This window comes from Amblyraja radiata, chromosome 8 (genome assembly GCF_010909765.2).
Source record: "Amblyraja radiata isolate CabotCenter1 chromosome 8, sAmbRad1.1.pri, whole genome shotgun sequence".
In the NCBI taxonomy this organism is placed as follows: domain Eukaryota; kingdom Metazoa; phylum Chordata; class Chondrichthyes; order Rajiformes; family Rajidae; genus Amblyraja; species Amblyraja radiata.
In genome coordinates this window covers 53544125-53571405 of record NC_045963.1, presented here as the reverse complement: position 1 = coordinate 53571405, position 27281 = coordinate 53544125, and the positions used below count along the sequence as shown (strand labels likewise).

General features: G+C 44.6%; 1 protein-coding gene across 1 annotated transcript in view; it reads right to left on the bottom strand.

The window, feature by feature from the left end:
* LOC116976496 (cation channel sperm-associated protein subunit epsilon-like protein) overlaps positions 1-27033 on the bottom strand; it is a 47148-nt gene extending 20115 nt beyond the window's left edge. The window contains exons 1-4 of the mRNA XM_033026387.1: positions 26926-27033; positions 26697-26779; positions 20682-20739; positions 19327-19404 (exon numbers count right to left, since the gene is read on the bottom strand). Of these exons, the coding sequence (XP_032882278.1) occupies positions 19327-19404; positions 20682-20739; positions 26697-26716 (156 nt within the window). The 5' untranslated portion in view covers positions 26717-26779; positions 26926-27033. The remainder of the gene's footprint in view (positions 1-19326; positions 19405-20681; positions 20740-26696; positions 26780-26925) is intronic.
* Positions 27034-27281: the final 248 nt, after the last annotated feature.

The window sequence follows — 27281 nt, the reverse complement described above, 5'->3', positions numbered from 1 at the left end:
AGACTTCTAACATTCCAGAGTCAAGTAAAAAAGAATTGATAAAAAAAGCTGATTTATTTGGAAGCACATGATCAGATGTAGATCTGTCAATTAAGGGGTTCAAACAAGTGTTAAAATCTCCACCCATTATTATAAAGTGTTCATTTAAATTAGGAAAGGATGCAATTAACTGTTTAAAAAACTCAGGATGATCAATATTTGGTGCATAAACATTCACCATAGCAACCTTTTGGTTATAAAGAGCACCAGTAATCACCAAAAATCTACCATATGGATCAGAAATTATTTCATAATGAACAAACGGAATTGAGGAGGCAATAAAAATAGAGACTCCTTTCACCTTAGTCTGTGAATCTAAATGAAACTGCTGTCCTCTCCAAAACTTGAAAAATCGTTGATTGTCATCTTGCCTTACAAGAGTTTCCTGAACAAAAAGACATTTAAATTACTAAGAACTTTTTTTTTAAAATTCCTCTTAATGGCATGGTTCAAGCCATTCACATTCCATGAAAGGAAGTTAAAAACTTTATCCATATTGTTTGTAAAAATCATGTGGGATGTAAAGGGTTAATTTCTTAAAGCATAATAGTTCATGATACTGGAAGAAGAAAAATCTGGGCGGAGCCAGAAGTGACGACATTTCAGACATTTTTGTAGTTCAGATTCTGCACAAATGAGAAACACTAAGCAAAAAACAAAAGATCCCTCCCTTGGTTTCTTCTTGGTTTCTTGGTCCTCCAAAATATTCAAAATGGAATTTAAACTGGAGGTGGTGAAGGGAGGGATTAAGCCAGAAAGGGTTATTGGGAAGAAAGAGCTACTTTAAATTTAGTTGCATCTGGTTGGGTAACTATAGTTGGGTGGAGATTATTCCATGCTTTAAATGTGCGTGGGAAGAACGAATTGCTGTACACATCTGTCTTTGTAGCTGGGATCACAAATTGGATCGAATGCCCAATCTGCTCCTAATTGGTTTGGGTTTGGTGTAGGTCTTGTAATCTATGTCTAGCTGACCATTTAACATTTTGTAAAAACAGGTCAAACGGTGAGCTTCACATCTGTCTCGGAGAAGGTTCCACCCCAGAGAATTCAGAAGTTTGGTGACACTCGCTTCTCTCTCATAGGTGTTAGTAACAAATCGAGCTGCCTGTCTCTGGACACGTTCGATGGAAGAAATGTTTTTATTTGTGTATGGGTCCCATGCTGCAACTGCGTAGTCCAAATGATGTCTAACGAGGGTGAAGTATAGCTTCTCCTTGACAGAAGTTGAACAATGATGAAAGTTGCGCCTCAGGAAGTTTAGGACACCTGTTGCTTTCACCGTTGCATGATGAGTCTGACCATTCCAACGCAGATCATTCTGCAATTTGATGCCAAGATACTTGGTTTGTTTGGATTCTTCAAGGGTGGCACCAAGTACGTTGTAAGATGTTTCGCCTGGATTCCTCTTTCTGGTGACACGCATGGTTTCACATTTGGAAGGGTTGAACTGCATGCCCCAATGTTGTGACCACTCAACCATAGTATCGAGATCCTTTTGGAGAGCATCTTCATCATCAGCTGACTTAATTAGACGGTACAGCAAACAATCATCAGCGAATAGTCTGGTCGTACTTGCGACTTTTTCATGGCTGTCATTTATGTAAAGCAAAAATAGGTGTGGGCCAAGTACTGTGCCCTGAGGTGCACAACTCAACACTGGATACCAATTGGAGCTCTTTCCGTTCACACACACACGTTGAAGACGTTTTGTCAGGAAACTGGAAATCCATCATTTCGTGTTGGACCGAATACCATAGAAGTCAAGCTTCCGAAGTGGGATGACATCAAATGCTTTAGAAAGTCCAGCACAACTAAATCCGTGATGACGTTACTATCAAGGTGTTTGGCCAGGTCATTTGTCGTCAGGATAAGCTGAGACTCGCATGATCTATGCCTCCTAAATGCATGTTGGTTGTCAGCAAGAATATTATGTTTGCTCACGTGTCGCATCAGATTACTATCAATGATATGCTCCAGCAATTTGCAGCAAGTACTTGTTAGTGAAACAGGACGATAATTCGCTGGGTTGGTGGTTGAACCCTTCTTAAAGAGAGGAGTGATGTTAGCCTTCCTCCAATCCAGCGGAACATCGCCTGAGTCAAGCGATTGTTGGAAAATGAACTGCAAAACTGGAGCCAGTTCTTCGGCTGCGATCTTTGGCTGCGATCTCCCCCCCATACAAAGCCCAAAACTGACCAATAGACAGTCAGTACGCAACCTAATCCCTTCCCTACCCCCATCTCTCCTAACAACAGCACCCAGCGTTAAAAAAAAATGCATATTCGCCACTCAATAGCCAAAACTAGGTCAATGTTATGGTTTTTTTTTAAAGTACGTGTTGGCAGTGGAACACAAGAGCCAGAGTTCCCCTCACGTTACTAGCGGCAATTAACACCCCTATGCCTCCAATGGCAGTTATAGTGTATTATTTTAAAAGTATGGCTATACAGGGTGGGCATTTATAATAGTTGCCACTAGGTCACGTTTGTGACTATCATAACCAATACGTCTGATGAGCTGCTAGTCTGCACAGATACATCTGTGGTCAGGATTAAAACCACATCTGGGGCGTAAGACCAGGTCTCTGGCATCAGCTCTACCAGCTGCACCATTATGCTGGTATGCTCTGACTAATTGTATCAGTTCAGGAGTTTTGTTCTTGGTATCATAATATGTATCATCATGCCAAATTTAGTTATGTGTTAAAAGAGAGAAATTACAAGCAATATTATTATCACTTACACCAATAAATTGTGTAGTGGAATCGGACCTGCCATGGCGGTTTTGATCCCTGGCTTGGAAAGCCTTGTTGAGCTGTACCTATCAGTCACCTGTGCGAGCTACACATGGTGGCGTCATGGTAATTCCGCTCATTAAAGGAACTGTGGAAGATTCTTCCCCAAGACGCCGACTGTATTCATATCAATAAAGTGATCAAAACTCTGATTTAACTGGGATGGGCGTCTTCATTCATGTAAACGTCTTTGCCCATGACAAATAACTGGCAGTTTTTTTCCAGCATTTCTCCCACTATGTCTGGCGTACGGGGGCCAGAGGCGCTCCAGTCCTTCCCTGTATACTGCATTGGCATCGGAAAGGAGCAGGACTCGGAGTCACTAGCACATGCAGCCTGTTTGGTAAATGTGGATACCAACAGAGCATCAATTTGCACAGCTAGTCTTGGCAGCTGCTGAAGGAAGCAACCTGACAACCCCAACTCAGAGTGAGTGCCAAATGTTGGGCATCTATGTCAGACAAGATTGCGACTCGTCGCTGTCAAAGAACCCTGCGTCTTGAGGCATGTCAGGCAGCAGCTCCTGGTTCAGGGTTGCAAATTTCCTCCCACTCAAATGAGCGGAGTGGTGAAGAGGGTGCTACAGAAGTATGCACATGTGCCTGAAGCAACGCCTGGTTCAGCGTTGCAATTCCTCCCACTCGGTTGAACATAGTGATGGAGATGGTGCTAAAATATATGCGCACATGCCTGAGGCAGCTCCTGGTTCAGGTTGCATAAGTCCTCCCATCCGGATGTATGAAGGATGCAGATGGTTGAGGCAGCTCCTGGTTCAGGTTGCATAAGTCCTCCCATTCGGATGTATAAAGGATGAAGATGGAGCCATATATATTATGCCTCCCGTCACGGATGCATAATATATATGGTCACTACCTTCAAACGTGCATAATATATATGGTCACTGCCTTCAAGTCACATGCCTGCAGCTGCCTTGGTTCAGGGTGTGCATTGCCTCCCATCCAAAAGACTATGGGAGATGGTGTCGCAAACATGCTTGGTACAGAGGCATGCACAGACAATTTGAGGATACGGATGGTAACACCTGGTTTAGGTGCAACCCGAATATGACTATGTGCCGGGATCCCATGCTTAATGCATAATGTACGACAATCGCATGAGGGAAAGCAGTGTGCTTTGCCTCTAAAATTGCTGCTCCGTCGGGGACGGACTAGCCACTACAAGAGAAGTGGGCCAGCAACATCAGCGATCTAAATGAAATGACTAACATGTGGACAGAGTCTGCGAATGAAATTTCGCTGAAACTCCAGCAAAGTTAAGGGACCTGGAGTTAGAGACGCTGTTAAGTAGGTCTCGTTATTTACCTCCCAGCAAGACTCCGCCTCAGGCATTTTGGTAACGCCTGACTGGCCTACGCAGCCATGATTCCCACTCATGTTGGGAATAAAAACAGAGCCTTTTATGGCTGTTCCCAAACGCAGAAATCTGCTGGTTCACCCCGTGACTGGGGAGGACCATCCACTGCATGATCGAATCAAATCTTTGATTCGGAGTCTGGGAAGACCTTACCTAGGGCTCGGACTGTCTGGTCATACGTTGGTCATGATCACTGAGGCCTGGAGAGATAGTACCAAGAAATAATGCATCCCCATATCATTAAGTGGGAAGTGTTCTGTTCACAGTCCAACATACGTATGACATGACACGTATAACAGATGTTTTTGCAATTCCTCTCTAAACTAATTTTGACGAGGGATAGAGTTATAGTGCCATAATTTGTGCCAGTAGTGCCTTGTCATCATACTTCTTGCTGGGATCGGGACAACACACTGTCGGATCTCAGCCACTGATAGCCAGATTTATGAAACGTATCTTCATCTCAAAATCTCCCAGGCCCAGGGACTCAGAGATATGGGATGTTGACATTGCGCTAACGCTGCTTCACCGATGGGCTCCAACTACATCCCTGTCCTTGAACAAACTCACTTACAAAGTTGGGTTTCTGAAGAAGGGTTTCGGCCCGAAACATTGCCTATTTCCTTCGATCCATAGATGCTGCTGCACCCGCTGAGTTTCTCCAGCTTTTTTGTGTACCTTCGATTTTCCAGCATCTGCAGTTCCTTCTTAATCACTTACAAAGTGGTTATGCTCATGGCGCTGGTTACAGCGCAACAGATCCAGTCATTGTATAAGCTACGACTGGACAAGATGGTTACATCTGTAGGCAAAATAACATTTTATGTTATGACTTAGTCAAGCAGAGCAGACCAGGGGCATCAGGTTTCAAATTAGAGATTTCGGCATACCCTATGGACCTTCGGTTGTGTGTGGTCACACATCTACAACAGTATGTTAAGGTCACCAATAGCCTTAGAGGCTCTGAACTAGCTATGTTTGTTAGTTACATAAAACCTCATAAAAAGGTATCAGTACAGACCACCTCCAGGTGGTTAAAACGGAGTCTGGCTTGTGCAGGAGTGAACACTGACAGTCTCAAATCTCACTCCACCAGGGCTGCAACAACAAAGTACGATAACTTTCGGGGATGGTACATCCCAGCCTTTAAGTCCGATTGGAAAATTCATGTGAAAGATGGGGCCCAAATTCCACGTTTGAAGGTAATGAAACTCTCCCAGGAACCAGTTAACTCCACGTGTCATTGTTATCACCGAGGTACTGGGGTTTTCTTGGGAAATAGCTCATGCCTTATTATGGACACTAGCGCTACCTCTGGCCCACCTCGACCTATTAAAGGCACCTATTTCAAATGTGGACCATGGGCTTATCCATGGTTACCAGGGATGTCATCAGATGACGGGAATGTGGCCGCACGAATTAAGGGCCCCCATTATTGGACAGGATGTTGTTATCTCGCTTATGTCATCGCTGCCATGCGCCATTTTAAACAAATAACTGACCATCCCACATTTAAACACCCTGTATCTGGTTCTCGGCTCACCAAGCGAAATGTTTCACCAGGTGAGAATATTGGTATGGCTATGCTTCCCTGGTATGGAACGAATCGCAATGCATTTAAAATTGATCATCTTACTGGGCTATTGGAGGAATTGGCTAACAAAACAGCAGTTGCCCTGATGGAATCACAGGCCCAGTCCTCCAATATTACTGATCTGGCAGCCCATATCAAAAATGAGATCGTTCAGATCCAAGGTGTAGGGGAAAGTCTGGTTGGTGATCATAACCAGGGGATGTGGAGTTGGTTTAATGGATGGGGCTCCTTTTGAGGTCTCGTGTGGCAATATCGGATTATTATTCTGACAATCATAATCATTGTTTTACTGTTTTATTGCCTAGCACCATGTATTCGCGAATGCCTGGCTTCTGTCTTCATTATTTGATATATTGATTAAATCTAATCAAAACGGGGGAATTTTTGATCTAATCAAGGAGATTATCCTCCACCTTATTAGCTTTATAACCATAATAGTTACTAACCTCCATTTTGTACACAGCATGCTGGTAGCAGTATAAAATATTTGCCACTGCAAATATCTGCAAAAGCCTGTGAATACAGAAGCCTGTAAAGGCGACCTTCACTGTCTCAGTGGGAACGAAGATAAGAGCCGTTCCCGGCCGTCTGGCATTGCAGTGAGATACCAGCAAGCTGTATGGGAGGGGCAAGGTATCCAATAGAACTGTTCTTGCCATCGCAGCTGATCTGCCTCCCAATATACTTTGTATCTCCCCAAATGTAGCTGAGGGGATTCATTGTGTTTAACTGAAGTTTCTTTGTTATTAACCATGTGCTATTGGCTGTTTTATCAGTATAAAGATGTGTGTAAATCCTCTGTATCGTCGGTCTGAACAGCGCCAGTTTTTGGTGTGGACGCTTTGTGCACATCACTGGCTGTTTTTATATTTCACCTTGGTGACTTAGTAAAGGCCTTTTTACAGAGATTTTTGACTCTTTGATTTATTCTACTATTCGAGTGGATCGAACTTTAACAGAGTTTGACGAAGATTAAAGTGTACGAATCAGATAAGAAGGTTGGATGAATATCTTATTGTGTTTCTTCAACAATAAAGAAACTATTAATCAAAAGAATGTGTTATGAAGATTTATCTGTTGAGAAGCTCTGAAGGACTTACGGAGAGCTCACATGCATATTACGGCATTCTCCGAAACCATATCGTCTCTTACGTGGCTAGAGAGAGTAATCTCTTGAACGATATAAAAACCTGCCGCTACATAAAGTTGAAGGATACCTCTGACAGGTTATCAAATCAATTGAAAAACAGCAGAAACTAATGAAATCAGTTAAGAACGTGATCAAAGTGGAATCTAATCTGAGCCAACTATGGAACCTCTGCCCGGAGGTTGGAGAGAAACAAAAGAAGCTGCTGTATTCACAGCCGCCTCGGGAAGAACGCAAAAGACACACCCAGTGGTGGGAAGCAAGGGTGGAGATATTCAATGGTTTCATGGATGAGGTAGAGGAGTGGTTATCTGAAATTATACCACAGCTAATGCGCTTAACAGCTGAAAGTACAATGCACAAGGTGCTGGAATGGAAGATGAGATTACACCACGAGATAGTATCTCGAACGTATCTACACGAAGATCAAGACATAAATCTGGTTCTATAGCCAGTTCGTTTTCAAGAGTTTCTGCACAATTGGAACCTAGCCGCTCTCTCCATAGAAGTGGATGCCTTGAAGAAGAAACATGAGATTGAGCAAGAATAAGAAGAGATGAGGCGACGAGAAGAACAGATGAAAGAAGGGATGAGGTGACAAGAGGATGAGATGAAGTGACAAAAGGAGGAGATGAGGCTACAAAAGGAGCAGATGAGGCGATGAAAAGAACAGCTGGAACTAGACACAAAGATGGCGGTGCTCAAAGAAGGAGATATTGGAAAGTTAGGGTTAAAGATGCAGCTCTAGAGCATCGAAGATGATGAACCCTGGACCAAGAGGATAAACTGCTCCAAGTGAGTCAGCAGTTGGATCAATTCCACAATCGAGGTCCACTGGATTTCATGGCTTTGAACACCTATTAGAACTGAGGAAGATGGGCAAAACTTCATAGATACATAGATACATAGAAAATAGGTGCAATAGGAGTAGGCCATTCGGCCCTTCGAGCCTGCACCGCCATTCAATATGATCATGGCTGATCATCCAACTCAGTATCCCGTACCTGCCTTCTCTCCATACCCCCTGATCCCTTTAGCCACAAGGGCCACATCTAACTCCCTCTTAAATATAGCCAATGAACTGGCCTCAACTACCCTCTGTGGCAGAGAGTTCCAGAGATTCACCACTCGCTGTGTGAAAAAGTTTCTTCTCATCTCGGTCCTAAAGGATTTCCCCCTTATCCTTAAGCTGTGACCCCTTGTCCTGGACTTCCCCAACATCGGGAACAATCTTCCTGCATCTAGCCTGTCCAACCCCATAAGAATTTTGTACGTTTCTATAAGATCCCCTCTCAATCTCCTAAATTCTAGCGAGTATAAGCCAAGTCTATCCAGTCTTTCTTCATATGAAAGTCCTGACATCCCAGGAATCAGTCTGGTGAACCTTCTCTGCACTCCCTCTGTGGCTATAATGTCCTTCCTCAGATTTGGAGACCAAAACTCAGCATATGGGTGCTAGACCGAAACAAACTACTTATGGAGCATCTGTAGATGCTCAGGACAAACCAATAGCGAACTACGCTTTTCCGAGGCCTGATGCACAGGCTTGAACAAGCCAGTTTGATTCACAGAGGCTTGCCTATCGTTTGTTGGAGCCAAGCCAAGGTTTTCAGGATAGATCATTGGCATTGATGAATAGTCAAGCTGAATTCATAGCTCGACAAAATACCTTTCTCCCTCTACTACCAGCAGAAATGCCTGCATATGATGGAGATCCTTTGCGGTATGAAGCTTTCATAAGGACATTAGAAGAAGTATGAGAAACGAAAATTACAGATGAAAAGGAGCACTTACAATTTCTGGTGAGGTACACAAGCGGAAGTGTGAAGGCACTTGTAGAAAGTTGTCAAAATGAGCCAAGGCTATAAAGAAGCAAGGTTACTTAAAGAATGTTTTGGTAATGAACAGAGGATTGCTAACGCATACATGGAGAAGGCCCATGCTTGGAAAGAAATCAAGCCAGAAGATGGGGAGGCATTGAGTGATTATGTAATATTTGTTAGAGGTTGTTGCAGCTCGATGAAAAATCTCGGTTACATGGAGGAAATGAATCTTGCAAGTAATACTAGAGTCATCATAAGTAAGCTGCCCAGAAGACTGAGAGAAAAGTGGAGAGATGAAGCAGGCGGAATATTGGATGAGAGGAAGCAAGTAGCCAGGCTACCAGACCTGGTGATTTTTTTGGACAAGCAAGTACGGAACATGTTAGAGCCACATCACGGAACTATTGAAGATCATAAACCAATTGCAACTAACAAAGGTTCTACCTTTACCAAAACTGAAGAAAGATCAGGAGCTAAGAGAAGCAGTTTTGCTACCACTATAATACCTATGGAAATGACAGATGGAATGAAAGGAGATGTATCTACTATCAAGCAAATAGGATTTTGTTTGTTATGTGATGAAGTCGGTCACACCATAAGATGGTGTTGAAGATTCAAGAAGAAAGAATATGAAGAAAAGGTGGATTTCTTGTTTTGGATGTTTGAAAAAAGGACACATGATGAGAGACTGTAGTAGTCCTATAATTTGTTATAAGTGCAAGCAATATCGTCATGAAGCACTTCACACTGTAAAGAAGCTACCAGAGCAAATGGAAGAGAAAGAACCGGAACAAATAAAAGAGCTATCACAACAAATGGAGAAGGAGCCGGAGGAAAACGAACAGAAGGAGAAGCCAGCTACTAGTGATGCTGTCATCTCGCCACAAGTAACTGCTCATATTGAGGCCGGGGTTGAAGCCTGTATTTTTTCGATCTTACCAGTACAGGTATGGAATAGCAAGACGAATACAGTGTTGCAAACATATGCTTTTTTGGATTACGGAAGTTCGACTACCTTTTGCACAGAAAACCTGACAAGAAGACTGAACATCACAGGAGAAGAGGCTAAGGTTTGATTGTGTACCATGAATAAGAGCAGGAGTCATTACATTACAAGTATGGAGATATCCAGTCTGGGTGAAGATAATTTTATACCAATATCTGAAGTGTTTACACATGAATCCATGCCTGTTGGTCGTCAAAATATACCCAGACATGAAGACTTGAGACAATGGCCTTACCTAAAAGAGGTCAAAATATCTAAAATAAATTCTAGTATTGACCTACTTATCGGAACTAATGTTTTGAAGACATTGGAACCTGTGTGGATTGTGAGGAGCCAAGGTGATGGACCTTATGCTGCGAAAATCTGACTCGGATGGGTTACGCCTTGAGAAGGAATAATGAAAATGGGAGTCAAGTTCAAGTTCAAGTGAGTTTATTGTCATGTGTCCCTGTATAGGATAATGAAATTCGTGCTTTGCTTCAGCACACAGAACATAGTAGGCATTTACTACAAAACAGATAAGTGTGTCCATATACCATAATATAAATATATACACACATGAATAAATAAACTGATAAAGTGCAAATAACAGAAAATGGGTTATTAATAATCAGAGTTTTGTCCGAGCCAATTTCTGAACCTGGTTGTTGCAGTCTTCAGGCTCCTGTACCTTCTACCTGAAGGTAGCAGGGAGATGAGTGTGTGACCAGGATGGTGTGGGTCTTTGATGATACTGCCAGCCTTTTTGAGGCAGCGACTGCGATAAATCCCCTCGATGGAAGGAAGGTCAGAGCCGATGATGGACTGGGCAGTGTTTACTACTTTTTGTAGTCTTTTCCTCTCCAGGGCGCTCAAATTACCGAACCAAGCCACGATGCAACCGGTCAGCATGCTCTCTACTGTGCACCTGTAGAAGTTAGAGAGAGTCTTCCTTGACAAACCGACTCTCCATAATCTTCTCAGGAAGTAGAGGCGCTGATGAGCTTTCTTGATAATTGCATTAGTGTTCTCGGACCAGGAGAGATCTTCAGAGATGTGCACGCCCAGGAATTTGAAGCTCTTGACCCTTTCAACCATTTATGGTTGATATAAATGGGGCTGTGGGTCCTCCTCCTACTCCTTCCAAAGTCCACAATCAGTTCCTTGGTTTTGCTGGTATTGAGGGCCAGGTTATTGCGCTGGCACCATATGGACAGTTGGACAGTTGCTCGATCTCTCTTCTGTACTCTGACTCATCCCCATCAGTGATACGCCCCACAACAGTGGTGTCGTCAGCGAACTTGATGATGGAGTTCGCACTGTGACTGGCTACGTAATCATGAATGTAGAGTGAGTACAGCAGGGGGCTGAGCACGCAGCCTTGAGGTACTCCCGTGCTGATTGTTATCGAGGCTGACACATTTCCACCAATACGAACAGACTGTGGTCTGTGAATGAGGAAGTCGAAGATCCAATTGTAGAGGGATGCGCAGAGACTCAGTTCTGCGAGTTTGGTAATCAGCTTGGAGGGGATGATTGTGTTAAATGCCGAGCTGTAATCGATGAATAACAGCCTGACATATGAGTCAGAAGAACTATCCTGCCATTACTGTTAATTAAACATCTACTGATAAATTAGAAAAGCTGTTGATGAAGCAATACGATCATAACTTCAATGAAAGTAGCAATAAGGAATCTGAGGAAATATCTAGAGAAGAGTTAAAGTTCATGGATATTATGAACTACTCAGTAAAGATTGATGGACACTATTGTCTGGACTTACCTTTCAAACAAGAAAGTGTTAATATGCCGAATAATCGTCGTATGGCAAAGCAAAGCACCCAGAATTTGAAATGCAAGTTTGGCAAGAATACAAAATTTCATAAAGTAACAATCTCTTTGAAGAATAATTGCTACATGGATGATTGCTACATGGATTCCTACTCCTTGTCTACTGAGCAGGAAGCAATTCAAATGGTAAAACATCTGACTTCCCTTTGCAATAAGGGAGGATTCACGCTTTCCAAGTGGATCAGCAACAATTGTGATGTATTGGAAAGCATTCCACCAGATGATAAAGCCAAAGAAACCAGAGAGCTGGATATGGACAGAGACAATTTGCCAATGGAAAGAGCATTGGGAAATACTAATGTTGCACAATTGAAATATGTTAACAGAAAAGAAAATCCTGCGGATGAAGCTTCTAGAGAACTGACAGCGAAACTTTTCTTAAGCGATAAGAGATGGATCAATGAATTAGAGTCTCTCTGTAAGCCAGACAGAAAATGGCCAAAGCTTGAGTTGGGATTTGAAATCTCTGCTAATGATCTGGAAATTAAATCAAACCTAACGGTGAATGTTATTACTAAAAATCCTGTTATTCTCTCGAAGGATTTTCACACTTCAACACTGTTGTTACATGAGTTCATGTGTTACAACATTCATGAGTTGATCGGACATGGAGGAAGGAGTTTCATGCTATCAAAATTTTGGACTTTTATGTTTTGGACTATATACTGGGTATCATGCCTGATGTTAAGGGGATGGTGCGCACGGTACAACTTTAAACTAAAAACAGTGTTTCAATAAGACCAATAATCAAGTTATGCTTACTTCTACAAGGCAAAGGTGAAGATGGAAGTTGATGAAGAATTCTGATTGTGGATATATAGTGCATGCTATTTTTTGCTTTTGATGTATGTTAAGCCTTCGTGGCTATGTTTTTGATGTTTATTACTAATTGCCTCGTTATATACTTGGAACAATTAGGGGCCGGTATGAAGTGGCCAGTTGGCTTCTTTTGTGTGTCATTAATTATGGCATTTGTCTTTGTTTTAGACTGCCCGTAATTATGTGGGTGGGATTATTACGTAGTCAGGGGCATGTTTGCTGCTAGATTTCTTGCGCAGAAGCTTAGTTTTTGTTTAGCTCAGAGCTAGATGGCAGAAGGAACACCCTTCGACCATCTAGAGTTTTCGAGACACAAGGAGTTTTCTAACATTTAAAAGCGATATGCTGGAGTTTGACGAAGATTAAAATGTACGAATCAGATAAATAGGTCGGATGAATATCCTATTGTGTTTCTTCAACAATAAAGAAACTACTAATCAAAAAACTGTGTTATGAAGATTTTTCTGTTGAGAAGCTCTGAAGGTCACACGGAGAGCTCACATGCGTATTAAAACATACTCCTAAAACCATGTAGTCTATTGCGGCTAGAGGGAGTAATCTCTTGAACGATATAAAAATCTGCCACTTTCATCCATGGCCAGCGGCATCAGCACAACAATCTGTTTCTGAAACGGTTATTTTGCCAACGGCCACACCACTTCCGCCTGTGCCAAAGTCTCCTGTTCTGTCACTGGAAATGCCGTTTCAATCTCCGACACCAATTATACCACTGATTGTGTCCCCGAAAAATGGAAATGATCTATGTCGTAAACATGCTGGTCGTGTTTGTAAGCCCACCGTAAAGTACCCGGGCTATGTTTGACTTACCTCAAGCTTATTGCCATTTACTATCTATGCTTTATTTAGTCAGTAGTTTTGTATTTGCATTTAATTCTTTAAGAGGGAGGATGTAGATTAGTGTCACTCATATCGTGACTCATACTGTGGCTCCGCCCACAGGTTTAATAGAAAGCCCTTTTCCTCTCTCTCCCTTAGTCTAGTGCTGTGTGCTGAAATGAAGTTACCTATGCTGAATTGCTAATAAAGACTTTGGATCCTATTCATATTGTGTGAGCCTTGTCCTTTCAACACATGGTGAAACCAAAATCTGTAAAAATGGCTTTCAATAAAATCTGACAATTTGCACTTTAACCTCATGTGATTTTTTTCTATTACAAATCTGAAATAGTGGAGTACAGAGGCAAATAAATGTATGATTGGTCTTTGTCCCAAACATTATGGGGGGCACTGTATGTCCTCAATTCACCTACTCTGGGCAAGAGACTGTGCATCTACCCGATCTATTCCTCTCATGACTTTATACACCTCTATAAGATCACCTCTCATCCTCCCGCACTCCGGGGAGTCCCACCTATTCCCAACCTCTCCCTATAGCTCTAGTCCAGACAACATCCTCAGAAATCTTCTCTGTACCCTTTCCAGCTTGATAACATCTTTCCTACAACATGGTGCCCAGAACTGAACACAATACTCCAAATGCAGTCGCACCAACTTCTTATACAACTGTAACATGACCTACCAACTTCTATACTCTATAAGTGATGAATCTGTGGATGACTATCTCACAAAGCTGAAGAACGTTGCATCGAAATGTAAGTTCAGAGATACGCAGTAGATATATGACGGGGTGCTTGACCAATTCATATGGGGAACATTCCACAAAGAGGTCCAGACGTCTTTCATTGGAAGGGATGAGCAATTGACTCTCCAAGATCCTGCTGACTTAGCATGAGGACATGAAGCAACTAACAAGCAAATGTCTCCAATGTTTCTTACAGGCAGGAAAGTGGATGCAGTGAAGGCTTATATACAATATAGACCCAAAAATCCATGATCTGAGAAGATGTCTCAGCCCCCAACCAAAACTAAACTGCAAATATGCAAGAATTGTGCCAGATCTCTTGTGTTCAGTGATAAAACCAACTATCTAGCCTTTGGAACCATTTGTAGTAAGTGTGGAAAGCAGAATCACTGGCAGTCAGTCTGCAGAGCTGCACATAAACCACAGCAAACTAAGAAGAAGGGAATAAATGTGCACAGGAGAACAATATGATGAGGAATTACTTGAGCTAAACCTAGGGATCATTCAAATTCATAGCTTGGATGATAAGTATCAATGTAAAGAGATTTTTACAAAAGTCCGCATTCAGAGGAACGACACGAAGATCAACCTCAGATGTAAGGTGGACACCAGTGCGCAGAGCAACATCTTGTCTCTCCACATTTTCAGACAAATGTATCCTGACAAAGTAGATAAGAGAGGAATGCCAAGACCAGATGCTCTACAGCAGAACAAAGCAATCCTAACTGCTTATGGAGGCACAAAAATAAGACAGCTAGGAATGATTATGATCACTTGCACACATGACAAGCAAGCAATATGTACCTTCTTTGTGACTGATGCTGACGGACCAGCAATCCTGGGACTGCAAGCCTGCCAGGTCTTAAACCTCATATCCCTACACTGTGAGAACACAGAGACTTCATCTCCTCACCATATTGAATAGGACACACCTCTTAGTGAGTGACCTACAAAGTAACACAAAACATAGCAATCAGCCATTTTCTCTTTTGATTCCAATAAATCACACTGTCAGTACAAATGCAGGGCCACAGCAAGAAACGTTGACTATCTATCCCTTTGCCTCCACAGATGCTGCTTGACCTGCTGTTCCTCCCACACTTTGTTTTTGCATGTTCCCTTATTTCAATGCTGTCTCCGTTCCAAGGGGGGACACATTTTGCAATGTCGATAAATAACTGCTTTTGGTCTGAAAAAATATATTAATTGTGCTCCCAAATTTGTTAGCTAACTTGTAGAAGCTAATATAAAATCAAATCAGAACTTTCTTAGGAAATGTTCATAAACTTTGTCCTTTTCAGAACATGATGCAGTGGGATCTTTGGTTCACCTGACAAATCATATGAGATTAAACATGGCCGTCCGAAGGGGGGGTGCGCTGGGTGCGACCGCACCCCCCTTTTTTCCCCCCAGGGTAAGAAAAAATCGGAGCACAATCAGCGTTTCCACTTTGTTGGAAATCGCCCGAAATTCTGGCTCCGGCCGCTAGGGGAGAAACAAATGCGCCCATCCACGCCTGCGCAGTTGGGGAAGCGACACAAAATGGCGCCATCTATCCGCGCCTGCGCAGTGGACCCGGGCGGGATCAGACTGCCATTTGGACTTCACCCATGCCTCGCGTCTACTCCAGGTAAGTTGTGGAAGGGGGGTTGCGGTGTCGCAGTGTCTGCCCGCCCGCCCGGTCCAATGTTTCCATCCACGGCACCGGAGCCAATGTAATGGTGAATTTTGTGATTGGGTTCGGAACTGTCAATAGCTATAATCTAATCAAGATTCAAGAGAGTTTATTGTCATGTGTCCCAGATAGGACAATGAAATTCTTGCTCGAACTTCTTTCGAGCATGAAGGAGAGTTACATAGACCTGCTAGGACCATGTGTCGACCATGCTGCGAATTTGAGTCGAGTGCAAACTCTTCTAAACTCGCAAATTAGGTCCCCGCAGTGGGACAGGCCCTTTAGTTGACCCAGTGCTGAACTCGGTGTTTTACTGACCACCAATTGAGGCCCACCTGTCCCGCCACCCGCTCAAGTACGCCGCCCGCAGCTGGACTCCCTCTCTCTCTCCCCCCCACCTCTCTCTCCCCCACCTCTCTCTCCCCCCCACCTCTCTCTCCCCCACCTCTCTCTCTCGCCCACCTCTCTCTCTCCCCCACCTGTCTCCCCTCCCTCACCTCTCTCTCTCTCTCTCCCCGTCACCTCTCTTTCTCCCCACCTCTCTCTCTCCCCCACCTCTCTCTCTCCCCATCTCTCTCCCCCACCCCTCTCTCTCCCCCACACCTCTCTCCCTCCACCCCTCTCTCTCCCCACCTCTCTCTCCCCCATCCCTCTCCCCCACTCCTCTCCCCCTCCCCTCTCTCCCCCATCTGCTCTCTCTCCCCATCCGCTCTCTCTCCCCACTCCTGTCTCTCTCTCCCCTCTCTCTCCCCTCCCTCTCTCCCCTCTCTCTCTCTCTCTCCCCCTCTCTCTGTCCCCTCTGTCCCCTCTCTCCCCCCTCTCCCTCCTTCTCTCTCCTCTCTCTCACCCACCTCTCTCCCCCCCCTCTCCCCCACCTCTCTCTCTCCCCTCTCCCCCACCTCTCTCTCCCCTCTCCCCCTCCTGTCTCTCTCTTCCCCTCCTGTCTCTCTCTCTCCCCCTCCTCTCTCTCTCCCTCCCCCCCTCTCTCTCTCCCCCCCCCCCCTCTCCCCCCCCCCTCTCTCTCTCCCCCTCCTCTCTCTCTCCCCCTCCTCTCTCTCTCCCCCTCCTCTCTCTCTCCCCCCTCCTCTCCCCCCCCTCCTCTCTCTCTCCCCCTCCTTTCTCTCTCTTCCCCCTCCTCTCTCTCTCTCCCCTCCTCTCTCTCTCACCCCCTCCTCTCTCTCTCCCCCTCCCCTCTCTCTCGCCCCCTCCCCTCTCTCTCGCCCCCTCTCTCTCTTCTCTCTCTCCCCTCCTCTCTCCCTCTCCCCCCCTCCTCTCTCACCCCTCTCTCTCTCTCTCTCTCTCCCCCTCTCTCTCTCTCTCTCTCTCCCCCCCCCTCTCTCTCTCTCTCTCTCTCTCCCCCCCCCGCTCTCTCTCTCTCTCTCTCTCTCTCTCTCCCTCTCCACCTCTCTCCCCCTCTCGCTCTCCCCTACCTCTCTCTCCCCCCCTCTCTCTCTCTCCTCCCCCCTCTCCCTCTCCCCCCTCTCTCTCCCCCCCCTCTCTCCCCCTCTCTCCTCTCTCTCTCTCTCTCCCCCCTCTCTCTCTCTCTCTCTCTCCTCTCTCCCCCTCTCTCTCTCTCTCTCTCTCTCTCACCCTCTCTCCCCCCCTCTCTCTCTCCTCTCCCCCACCTCTCGCTCTCTCCCCACCTCACTCTCTCTCTCCCCCTCCCCCTCCCTTCACCCCCCCCTCCCTGTTTCTCCCCTCCCTGTTTCTCGCCTCCCTGTTCCTCCCCCTCCCTCCCTCCCTTCTCTCTCTGCCCTCACTATCTACCCCCCTCCCTCTCTAGACGCGCCTGCGAGTTGGGGCCTATGCGTCAGTAGATGGGGCTATTATGGGGTAATAGGAACAAGTTAATATCATTAATATATTGACAAGCGCGTGTGCGGGGGTAGTTATTGTGTGGGAGTGGCTAATGTGTATGACTCCCCCCCCCACCCCCCCCCCCCCCACAACCGCACATTGGGGGAACAGATCCAACGGGTCTGCACTTGGTCTAGTTCTCCTTAATTCTACCACAACTAAAGAAGAAGCTGCTAAAGCTATTGCCAACCTCTCAGATGCTCAGAAGCTGTACCTCATACAGAATCACTTTAAACTGGGTCCAACATACAAATATTGTGCCTTCTATAAGAATGGATGCTGGCGAAGATTTAACCCTGACTGGTTACGAGCATACCCCTGGCTTGTATATAGCGATCATGTGGATGGCGTCTTTTGCCTACATAGAAACATAGAAAATAGGTGCAGGAGTAGGCCATTCGGCCCTTCGAGCCTGCACCGCCATTCAATATGATCATGGCTGATCATCCAACTCAGTATCCCGTACCTGCTTTCTCTCCATACCCCCTGATCCCCCTAGCCACAAGGGCCACATCTAACTCCCTCTTAAATATAGCCAATGAACTGGCCTCAACTACCCTCTGTGGCAGAGAGTTCCAGAGATTCACCACTCTCTGTGTGAAAAATGTTTTTCTCATCTCGGTCCTAAAGGATTTTCCCTCTATCCTTAAGCTGTGACCCCCTTGTCCTGGACTTCCCCAACATCGGGAACAATCATCCTGCATCTAGCCTGTCCAACCCCTTAAGCATTTTGTACGTTTCTATAAGATCCCCCCTCAATCTCCTAAATTCTAGCGAGTACAAACCGAGTCTAACCAGTCTTTTTTCATATGAAAGTCCTAACATCCCAGGAATCAGTCTGGTGAACCTTCTCTGCACTCCCTCTATGGCAATAATGTCCTTCCTCAGATTTGGAGACCAAAACTGTACGCAATACTCAAGGTGTGGTATCACCAACACCCTGTACAACTGCAGTAGAACCTCCCTGCTCCTATACTCAAATCCTTTTGCTATGAATGCTAACATACCATTCGCTTTCTTCACTGCCTGCTGCACCTGCATGCCTACTTTGCATCTCCCCTTTTCCTAATCGGCCACCATTTAGATAATAGTATGCTTTCCTGTTTTTGCCACCAAAGTGGATAACCTCACATTTATCCACATTATACTGCATCTGCCATGCATTTGCCCACTCACCCAGCCTATCCAAGTCATCTTGCAGCCTCCTAGCATCCTCCTCACAGCTAACACTGCCCCCCAACAACAGGAAATCACTTGTCGTCAAGTCAAGGTAAGTCAAGTCTATTTGTCACATACACATACAAGATGTGCAGTAAAATGAAAGTGGCAATGGCTGCGGATTGTGCAAAACAACGGAACAGGTGCTCCTGAATGTATAATGCTATTTACCGCTACTTCTACTAATGCAAGGGCATTCGTTGGCCTTGCCCTGTAAACCAACTCTGGTTCCGCAAATCCTGTCATGCCACCCCCCTTTTGGAAAAGCTTCGTACGGGCCTGTTAAATCACTCTTTTTCAAGGGATTTTCCACAATGGAAAGGTATGTCAGCCTCGGTTTCTACACTATATCTCTGGAGTAAAATCAAGTTCCAAATATCACAAAAAAATCTCTCATAAACACCGGGTCATGTTGGAAGTGATGTGTTTGGTTCTGGGGGGACTGCCAAAGAAAAGCAGTTATACTACAAATATCAATGTTACCCTGTAAATTAAACAAATCAGACTGCTATTTGTATGACAAGATAATGTCCTTTATTCTTACCAGAGAAGGCACTTCGGCTTTATTATTCAACTCTGCAGAAGAAGCTTTCTCAGGATCAAGTATCCAAATTCTAAGTACCTGTACAAAAACATTAATACACAAATTCATTACCATTAATTTGTGTGAGAATAGAAACATGATTGTTTTACAAGCTCTGAACACTGTTCATTCATCTGTTGAATAGAGGCAATATTCAATCGTTTGTCTTACAATATATTTTTGAAATTGATTCATTTGTGCAATTTATTTCCTATCCCTAAATGCCATGGAGGATCATCTAAGAGAATGCAATTACATTTCATGGATGGATGATTAAGACTTTCTCTTGGTGGTGGTCCTAGCTGACACTTTTGTGGAAAGAACATGATTTGATACTAATCAGCCCATGACTTAAGTCTTGTCGAATGCAGGCATGGACTAGTTCATTGGCTGAGAAATTATGTATTATGGAACCATCAACAAACTCTCCATTTCTGATCTTATGAGGAAGTAGCTGAAGATGTCTGGGCCTAGGACACTACTCTAATGTTACTTGCAGCAGACTGCCTAGTGTGAAATCAATCTGAGCGAACAATAAACTGCTCGAAAAACTCAACTGATCAAGCAGGACTGTAGAGGCAAATAGTAGGTTAACATTTCAAGACTGAGAATGCCAAGTGTAGATAGCCAAAGAAGAGGTAAGAAGAAGGGGAAGGCAAGTAAATCAGGTGAGGAGCCCCATTACAGGTAGGATGTGAAGACTTTGGAGAGGGTGCAGTAGAGGTTTACCAAAATTAGCTGCAAAGAGAGGTTGGACAAACTTGGATTATTTTTGCTGGAGCATCACAGGCTGAGGGGAATGGATGAAAGGGGATGGATGAGGATAATCTGTTCAAAGTATATAAAATGATGGGAGGCATAGATAGGGAAGACAGTCAGAACCTTTTCCCAGGGTGGAAAATCAAAGACTTGAGGGTATGGCTTTAAGTGAGACAGGCAACGTTTAAAGGAGATGTGCAGGGCCAGCTATTTTTTTTAAACAGAGATGGTGTGTGCCTGGAACATGCTGCCAGGGGTGGTGGTGGTGTCAGGTACAATAGTGGTTTAAGAGGCTCTTGGATAAGCACATTGATATGCAGGGAATGGAGGGATATGGATCATCTGCAGGAAAATGGGATTAGTCAAACTTGACATCATGTTCGGCATGTGCATTGCTGGCCGTTGGGCCTGTTCCTGTGATATATTGTTCTAATGTTCTTCATTCTATGAAATTCAGTTGCACATTGATTACAAATGTTATTTTGTCTGTGTGATCTAATATGAGGCGTAACAGTCTTATTTCAGTCTTATTTCAGTCTTATTTCAGGATTACTTACATCCATCTGTTTGGCAGTTTTAAAACGTTCCTGTTCTTCAGGATAGTCAGCTACTATACTAGACAATCAAGCAACAGCAACAATCAGGATCATGCCTTGTTAATTACTGCCAATGAAACAATTAACTATGAAGCCAATTTTGCTCTCAGTGCATATGTACACATTAATACAAAATTACAGAACAATTACCACATGAATGTTGTGGTGAAAATAAAGATCTTACTGGTGGGAGAAAGGAAACAATGAGCACAGCACTCATCTCTGTCCCAGATGTTTGTGACAGAGTGGAACTACAAGGCCAAGTAGGGTATAAAACAGCACAACAGTTACTAGCCAAACACATAACTGGTTAGAAAAGGAGGTAGACAAAAGTGCTGGAGAAACTCAGCGGTTGCAGCAGCATCTATGGAGCGAAGCCCCTTCTCAACTCTCCCTCAACCCTCGGGCTCCTCCTCTTCCTTTCCCCTTTCTTCTCCCCGCCCCCACCCTACATCAGTCTGAAGAAGCATTTTGGCTCGAAACGTTGCCTATTTCCTTCGCTCCATAGATGCTGCTGCACCTGCTGAGTTTCTCCAGGACTTTTGTCTACCTTCGATTTTCCAGCACCTTCTTAAACACAATGGTTAGAAAAGGAAGTGGACTTTCATTCCATTCATCCAGAATGTATGCAAGATCTATTATAGGCATTATAGGGAATGCATGGGAAATAGGGCTCTTGACATGCTTAAAGTGAGCACAGGAAACGGGCACAGTGCATTTACATGGAGCATAAGAAACGAGGCACTCAGTGCGCTTACAGGGTGCACAGGAGATGGGGCATCAGGGCATTTGTGGGGAGTGCAGGAAACAACCCCTCAATGTGTTTGTTGGGATTGCAGGAAACAAGGCTCTCTGTGCATTTACAAGGAGTGCAGGAAACGGGACATAGAAACGTAGAAAAATAGGTGCTGGAGTAGGCCATTCGAGCCAGCACCGCCATTCAATATGATCATGGCTGATCATCTAAAATCAGTACCCCATTCCTGCTTTTTCCCCCATATGCCTCGATTCCTTTAGCCTTAAGAGCTGTGATGTATATGTAATGTAATATGTAATGTAAAAGCCAGTGCCCCTTGAGGCCAAAAGCAGAAGCTGGCAAATGTACCTGTACCTTGTGACTGAGGTCAAATGACCTTCTGGAAGTTTCAGTTGATTGCAGATTAAACTTTTCCTACAAGATGTCGGACGTGTATTCATTGTGCTAGTCATAACAAGGTCGTAAGGAAGACATTACATGGTGTCAGAGTTTTAAAAAATGGTGGGACTCAAGCCTCCGGGACCATTCTCCATGCAAGAAGAAGAAGAAGCATGAGAGACTGTGAACTGAAAAAGAAGAAAACGAAAAAGAAAACTCGGTCAAAGGAAACAAAAAAAAAAAAAGTTCGGAAAAAAAAAAGCAAGTAACAGTCCAAGTGAAAGAAGAAAGAAACAAGAAGAAGAGCAAGAAACACATGTGTGGCAGCACAAAGAGTAAGCACGCGGCCTCGCCTCGTCTTGAAAGCAGTGGAGGGCCCGGAGCCAATTAGCCTCACGATCTTGAATTCAGAAGGAAGAAATGGGCAAAGAAAATATCGAAGTCCGACAGCTTCTCACACTCACCTGCAGGTCTAAAAGCCCCGTTCGGAGGGCCGGGCTAACCCCACCCTGAGGGAGAGGAGCAGACGGCCGGCTGCAGAGAAGTGACAGACAAGGCCTTCACTTACCGCCACAACGCAGGCGCCACCGCCGACTCCGAAGAGCAGCTGAAAGACGACGGGTACAGAGGGCCAGCGGCCGACCGTAATTACAGACCACCACCGCGCAAGCACCGGGCAGTGCACTGGGAGACGGAGAGAATGTCGCCTTCCATGACGGCCAGAGGAATCAACGGCCCCTCACAGCAATGGCCGCCACCGCGCTACCCCGGACCATCACCCGCGCCCAAAGATCAGAGACCGCGTCCGTGCGGCCATAACAGCCGCCCCTGCCACCATGTTAGAAAGAGTCGAGGAGCCCTGCGGAGCGCGCAGCACGACCCGAGCAACAGTTTAAAGACACTAAGGGACAAATGCAGAGAAGTTAAGAAGCCAAGTACAGATAATTTGCTGAAAATGCAAATGCAAAGAAGTAAAAGTTAAGAAGTGAAGAAGTAAAAGTTAAGAAGCCAAGAGTTATTATGCAAGAAATTGAAAGAATGAAAATAGTTTGTATTGACTGTTTAGTATTGATTGTCTAAGTTTTTTTTTGAAGGGGGAGTCCGCTTCCTAGATGGAGCAAGTCTACGAGACCAGGCGGAGAGTGTAAGTTCAGGATAGAGACGTCTAGTTTGGGATAGAGCCCTGTAGCCCTGGATAGCGACCTGTAGCCCAGGATAGATCCCTATAGCCTTGGATAGACCCCTTTGTAGCCGTGGATAGACCCCTGTGTAGCCGTGGTAGACTCCTGTATAGTCGTGGATAGACCCCTGTGTAGCCATGGATAGACCCCTGTGTAATTGTGGGTAGACCCCTGTGTAGCCATGGATAGACCCCTGTGTAGCCGGGGATAGACCCCTGTGTAGCCTTGGATAGGCCACCTGCAGCCAGACGTCCAGATGTGAGAAACCTAGACAGAGGAGCCAGTCTCCCAGAGGTGAGAAACCTGGACAGAGGAGCCAGTCTCCCAGAAGCTAGAAATAGTCTCCCAGAAGAGGCAAGTCCCCAGAAGGCACGATGCGCCGAGATGCAGCGAGAGGCAGGAGCCAGTCTCCCAGTGCAGCAAAAGGCAACAAGACAGACCCTTTGTTAGAGTTTCTAGAGTTTGAGGTTAAAGTGAAAAACAGCAGCACTCTTAATTGAGTCTAGTGTAAATCCTTATGTGGATAATAGGGGGAGATGTGATGTAATTAAAGTGAAGGGGGAGATGTGATGTAATTAAAGCGAAGGGGGAGATGTGATGTAATTAAAGTGAAGGGGGAGATGTGATGTAATTAAAGTGAAGGGGGAGATGTGATGTAATTAAAGTGAAGGGGGAGATGTGATGTAATTAAAGTGAAGGGGGAAATGTGATGTAATTAAAGTGAAGGGGGAGATGTGATGTATATGTCATGTAATATGTAATGTAAATTACAGTGCCCCTTGAGGCCAAAAGCGGAAGCTGGCAAATGTACCTGTGCCTCGTAACTGAGGTCAAGTGACCTTCTGGAAGTTTCAGTTGATTGCAGATTTAATTTTTCCTACAAGATGTCGGACGTGTATTCATTTTTCTAGTCACAACAAGGTCATAAGGAAGACATTACAAGAGCTAAATCTAAAGGACCTGTCCCACTTGGGCGACCTAATCCGTGAGTCCAGAAGAGTGCATTCGACCTTCAAGCTCGAGGGCACTCGCCTGGAAAGCCTCGAGCCTGGGTCGACCGGCCGCGTTGAAACCGTGAGCTGGATCGACGGAACCGCGAGCTACATCTACCGACCGCACACATACACTAACACACACAAACACATCACGAAGGTGGGGGCCAGGGACAGCGGAGCGCAGCTGCGTGATGAAGAGGAAGGTAAACAGCTGCCACAGAGTACCGTAAGTCCTTTAGAAAGCGCGGGTGGGGTGGGGGGGGGGGAGAGGAGGGGAGTGAAGGGGAGAAGGGGAGGAGAAGGGGGGAGAAGGGGGGAAAAGAGGAGATAAGAGGAGAGAAGGGGGGGGAGAAGGAGTGGAGACACTTTTAAGATGTTTAATAAAGTTTAGCGGGCATTTTATCTACCGGTAGGTCTTCCTAGGTCGTGAAACTCCAATGAATCAATCAAAATGGCCGGTCAGCGGAGGAGATTGCCTACGGCTACCCTCGACTGCCTGTAAGTAAATAGCGACCCCACTCCACTACGCGTGAAAAAGACCCATGCCGACCACTTTTCCTAATCTGACCATTCAGATAATAATCTGCCTTCCTGTTCTTGCCACCAAAGTGGATAAACTCACATTTATCTGCATTATACTGCATCTGTCATGCATTTGCCCATTCACCCAACCTATCCAAGCCATCCTGCAGCCTCATGCTATCCACCTCGCAGTTAACATATATTGTAAATATCTGGGGTCCCAGCACCGAGCCTTGTGGCACTCCACTAGTCACTACCTGACATTCTGAAAAGGACCCGTTAATTCCTACTCTTTGCTTCCTGTCTGCCAACCAGTTCTCTATCCATGTCAATACCCTAGCCTCAATACCATGTGCTCTAATTTTGCACACTAATTACTTGTTAACCTAACACCATTTCCTGACTAATGTGGAATCCCTTCAGTTCCTCCCTCCCATTAGATCCTCGGTCCCCTAGTATTTATGGGAGACTGTTTGTGTCTTCCTTAAGGGCTGTTCCACTTACGCGACTTTTCAGCAAACTGTCCGCGACCTTAAGCTTGAGGGCACTGCCTGAAAAACCGCAAGCTGGATCGACCGTCAGCGCTGAACACACACTCACACCCACAAACACATTGCAAGGCAGGGGCCAGGGAAAGCGGTGGAGCGCTGTCTGAAATTCACGCAGTGCAAAGACAAGGTGATACCCACGATGAACAGGAAGGTTAAAGACGACTGGCACAGTGTATGGTAAGTCCTTTAAAAGAAGGGGGGAGAGAAGGTGTGGAGACACTTTTAAGAAGCCAGACAACTTTTAATAAGCCAGAGATACACAGCTGTGAAGTTTAGCGGGCATTTAACATGACCGGTCAGTTTTCCTCGGTACTGAAAACTCATGCTTACTTTTTATTTTCCCCAATGAGCCAATTAAAATGCCCGATCAGCAAAGAAGATTACCTACGGCTATCTTGACTACCTACAACGACATGGCGACTCCACTATCACTGCATTACAAGTTCAAAAGTATCAATTTTCTCCATGCCGACCGATTTCTGCTCGCAGAAAAATTTTCAACATATTTAAACATTTTCCACGACCAAACTGAGGCCACGAGTAGTAACTACTGTGTGGGAACTCCTCTCGACCATGGAGGAGACTTACCAGAGACCACCTACAACCATGTGTCGACCATGCTGCGAGCTTGTGGCGAGCGCAGACTCTCCTAAACTCGCCAATAAGGTCGCCATAGTGGGACAGGCCCTTTTGTAAAGACAGAACCAATACAATACAATACAAAGTACTTGTTTAACTGTTCTGGCATTTCTGTTTTCCATGATAAATTCACCTGTCTCTGATTGTAAGGGAGCTACATTTATCTTCACTAATCTTTTCCCTTTTACATATCTATTGCTGCTTTTATAGTCAGTTTTTATATTCCCCGCAAGCTTTCTTTCATGCCCTTTTCTCCCCCTCTTAATTAACTCCTTTGTTCTAAATTTTTCTCAGTCCTCCGGTTTGATGCTTCCTCTGGCCGATTTATATGCCTTTTCCTTGGATTTAACACTATACTTGATTTTCCTCGTTAGCTACAGTTGAGTAGCTTCCCCATTTTATTTTTTCGCCAGAGAGGAATGAACAATTTTTGGAGTTCATCTATGCGGTCTTTAAATCTTTGCCATTGCATCTCCACCGTCAACCCTTTAAGTATAATTTGGCGTCCATCCTAGCCAATTCCCATTTCATACCTTCAAAGTCTCCTTTCTTTAAGTTCAGGACCCTAGTCTCTGAATTAACTGTGTTGCTTTCCATCCTAATGCAGAATTCCACCATATTATGGTCACTGTTGCTCTCGGGGCTTTGCACAACAAGATCGCTAACTAATCCTTCCTCACTACACAATACCCAGTCTAGGATGGCCTTTCATCTAGTCGGTTCTTCTACATATTGGTTTAAAATACCATCCCGTATACATTCCAGGAAATCCTCTTTCTCAGCGCTGCTACCAATTTGGTTGGCTCAATCTAAATGTAGATTAAAGTCGCCCATGTGTCAGATGACGAATCATCGAAATTTCCAAATAACTGTATTTATGGACTATGGGGTTGTACAGTACATCCATATTGATGCATTAATTCAACTAATTATTTTGCACCATGAACAATTACCTCTCAGGCACTTTCACCATATACCATACATAGTTAAACAAGGCAGCACCTAAATTAAATATGCGGGGAGCATCTTCTATTGTCTAAGAGAGAAACAAAATGCATTAACAGGATTCCAAATGTAATCACACTCTTAAAACCAAACTTGTCAGTTTAAAAATCTTTTAAAACATTAAAAAATAAAAATAAAATATTCAATATATTTAATTCAAATAAGTAAATTACTCACCTCAATTACATTGGGAAATCTAGTTGGCTGAATCTGTATCAGGTCTCACCTACCACAGATCCAGCAGGTATATTTCCAAAAATAACTGCAGGAAGTTGTCATTCCAATGCTTGACTGTATGTCAGGACAAAGTTAGAATGGCAGCATAAGGATATTGAGAAATTTAGTGATTCAACATTAACCAGGTTCTCAGAAGTGTTTTTGAGGTAGTGTTGAGGCACGATGAGCTTGAAGGTGGATAAAGAGAGTTGTGACAACCAGAGAGGTGTAAACCGGTGGAATTATCTGCCACAGAAGGCAGTGTAGGTCAATTCTCTGGATGTTTTCAAAAGAGTTAGACATAGCTCTTAGGGATA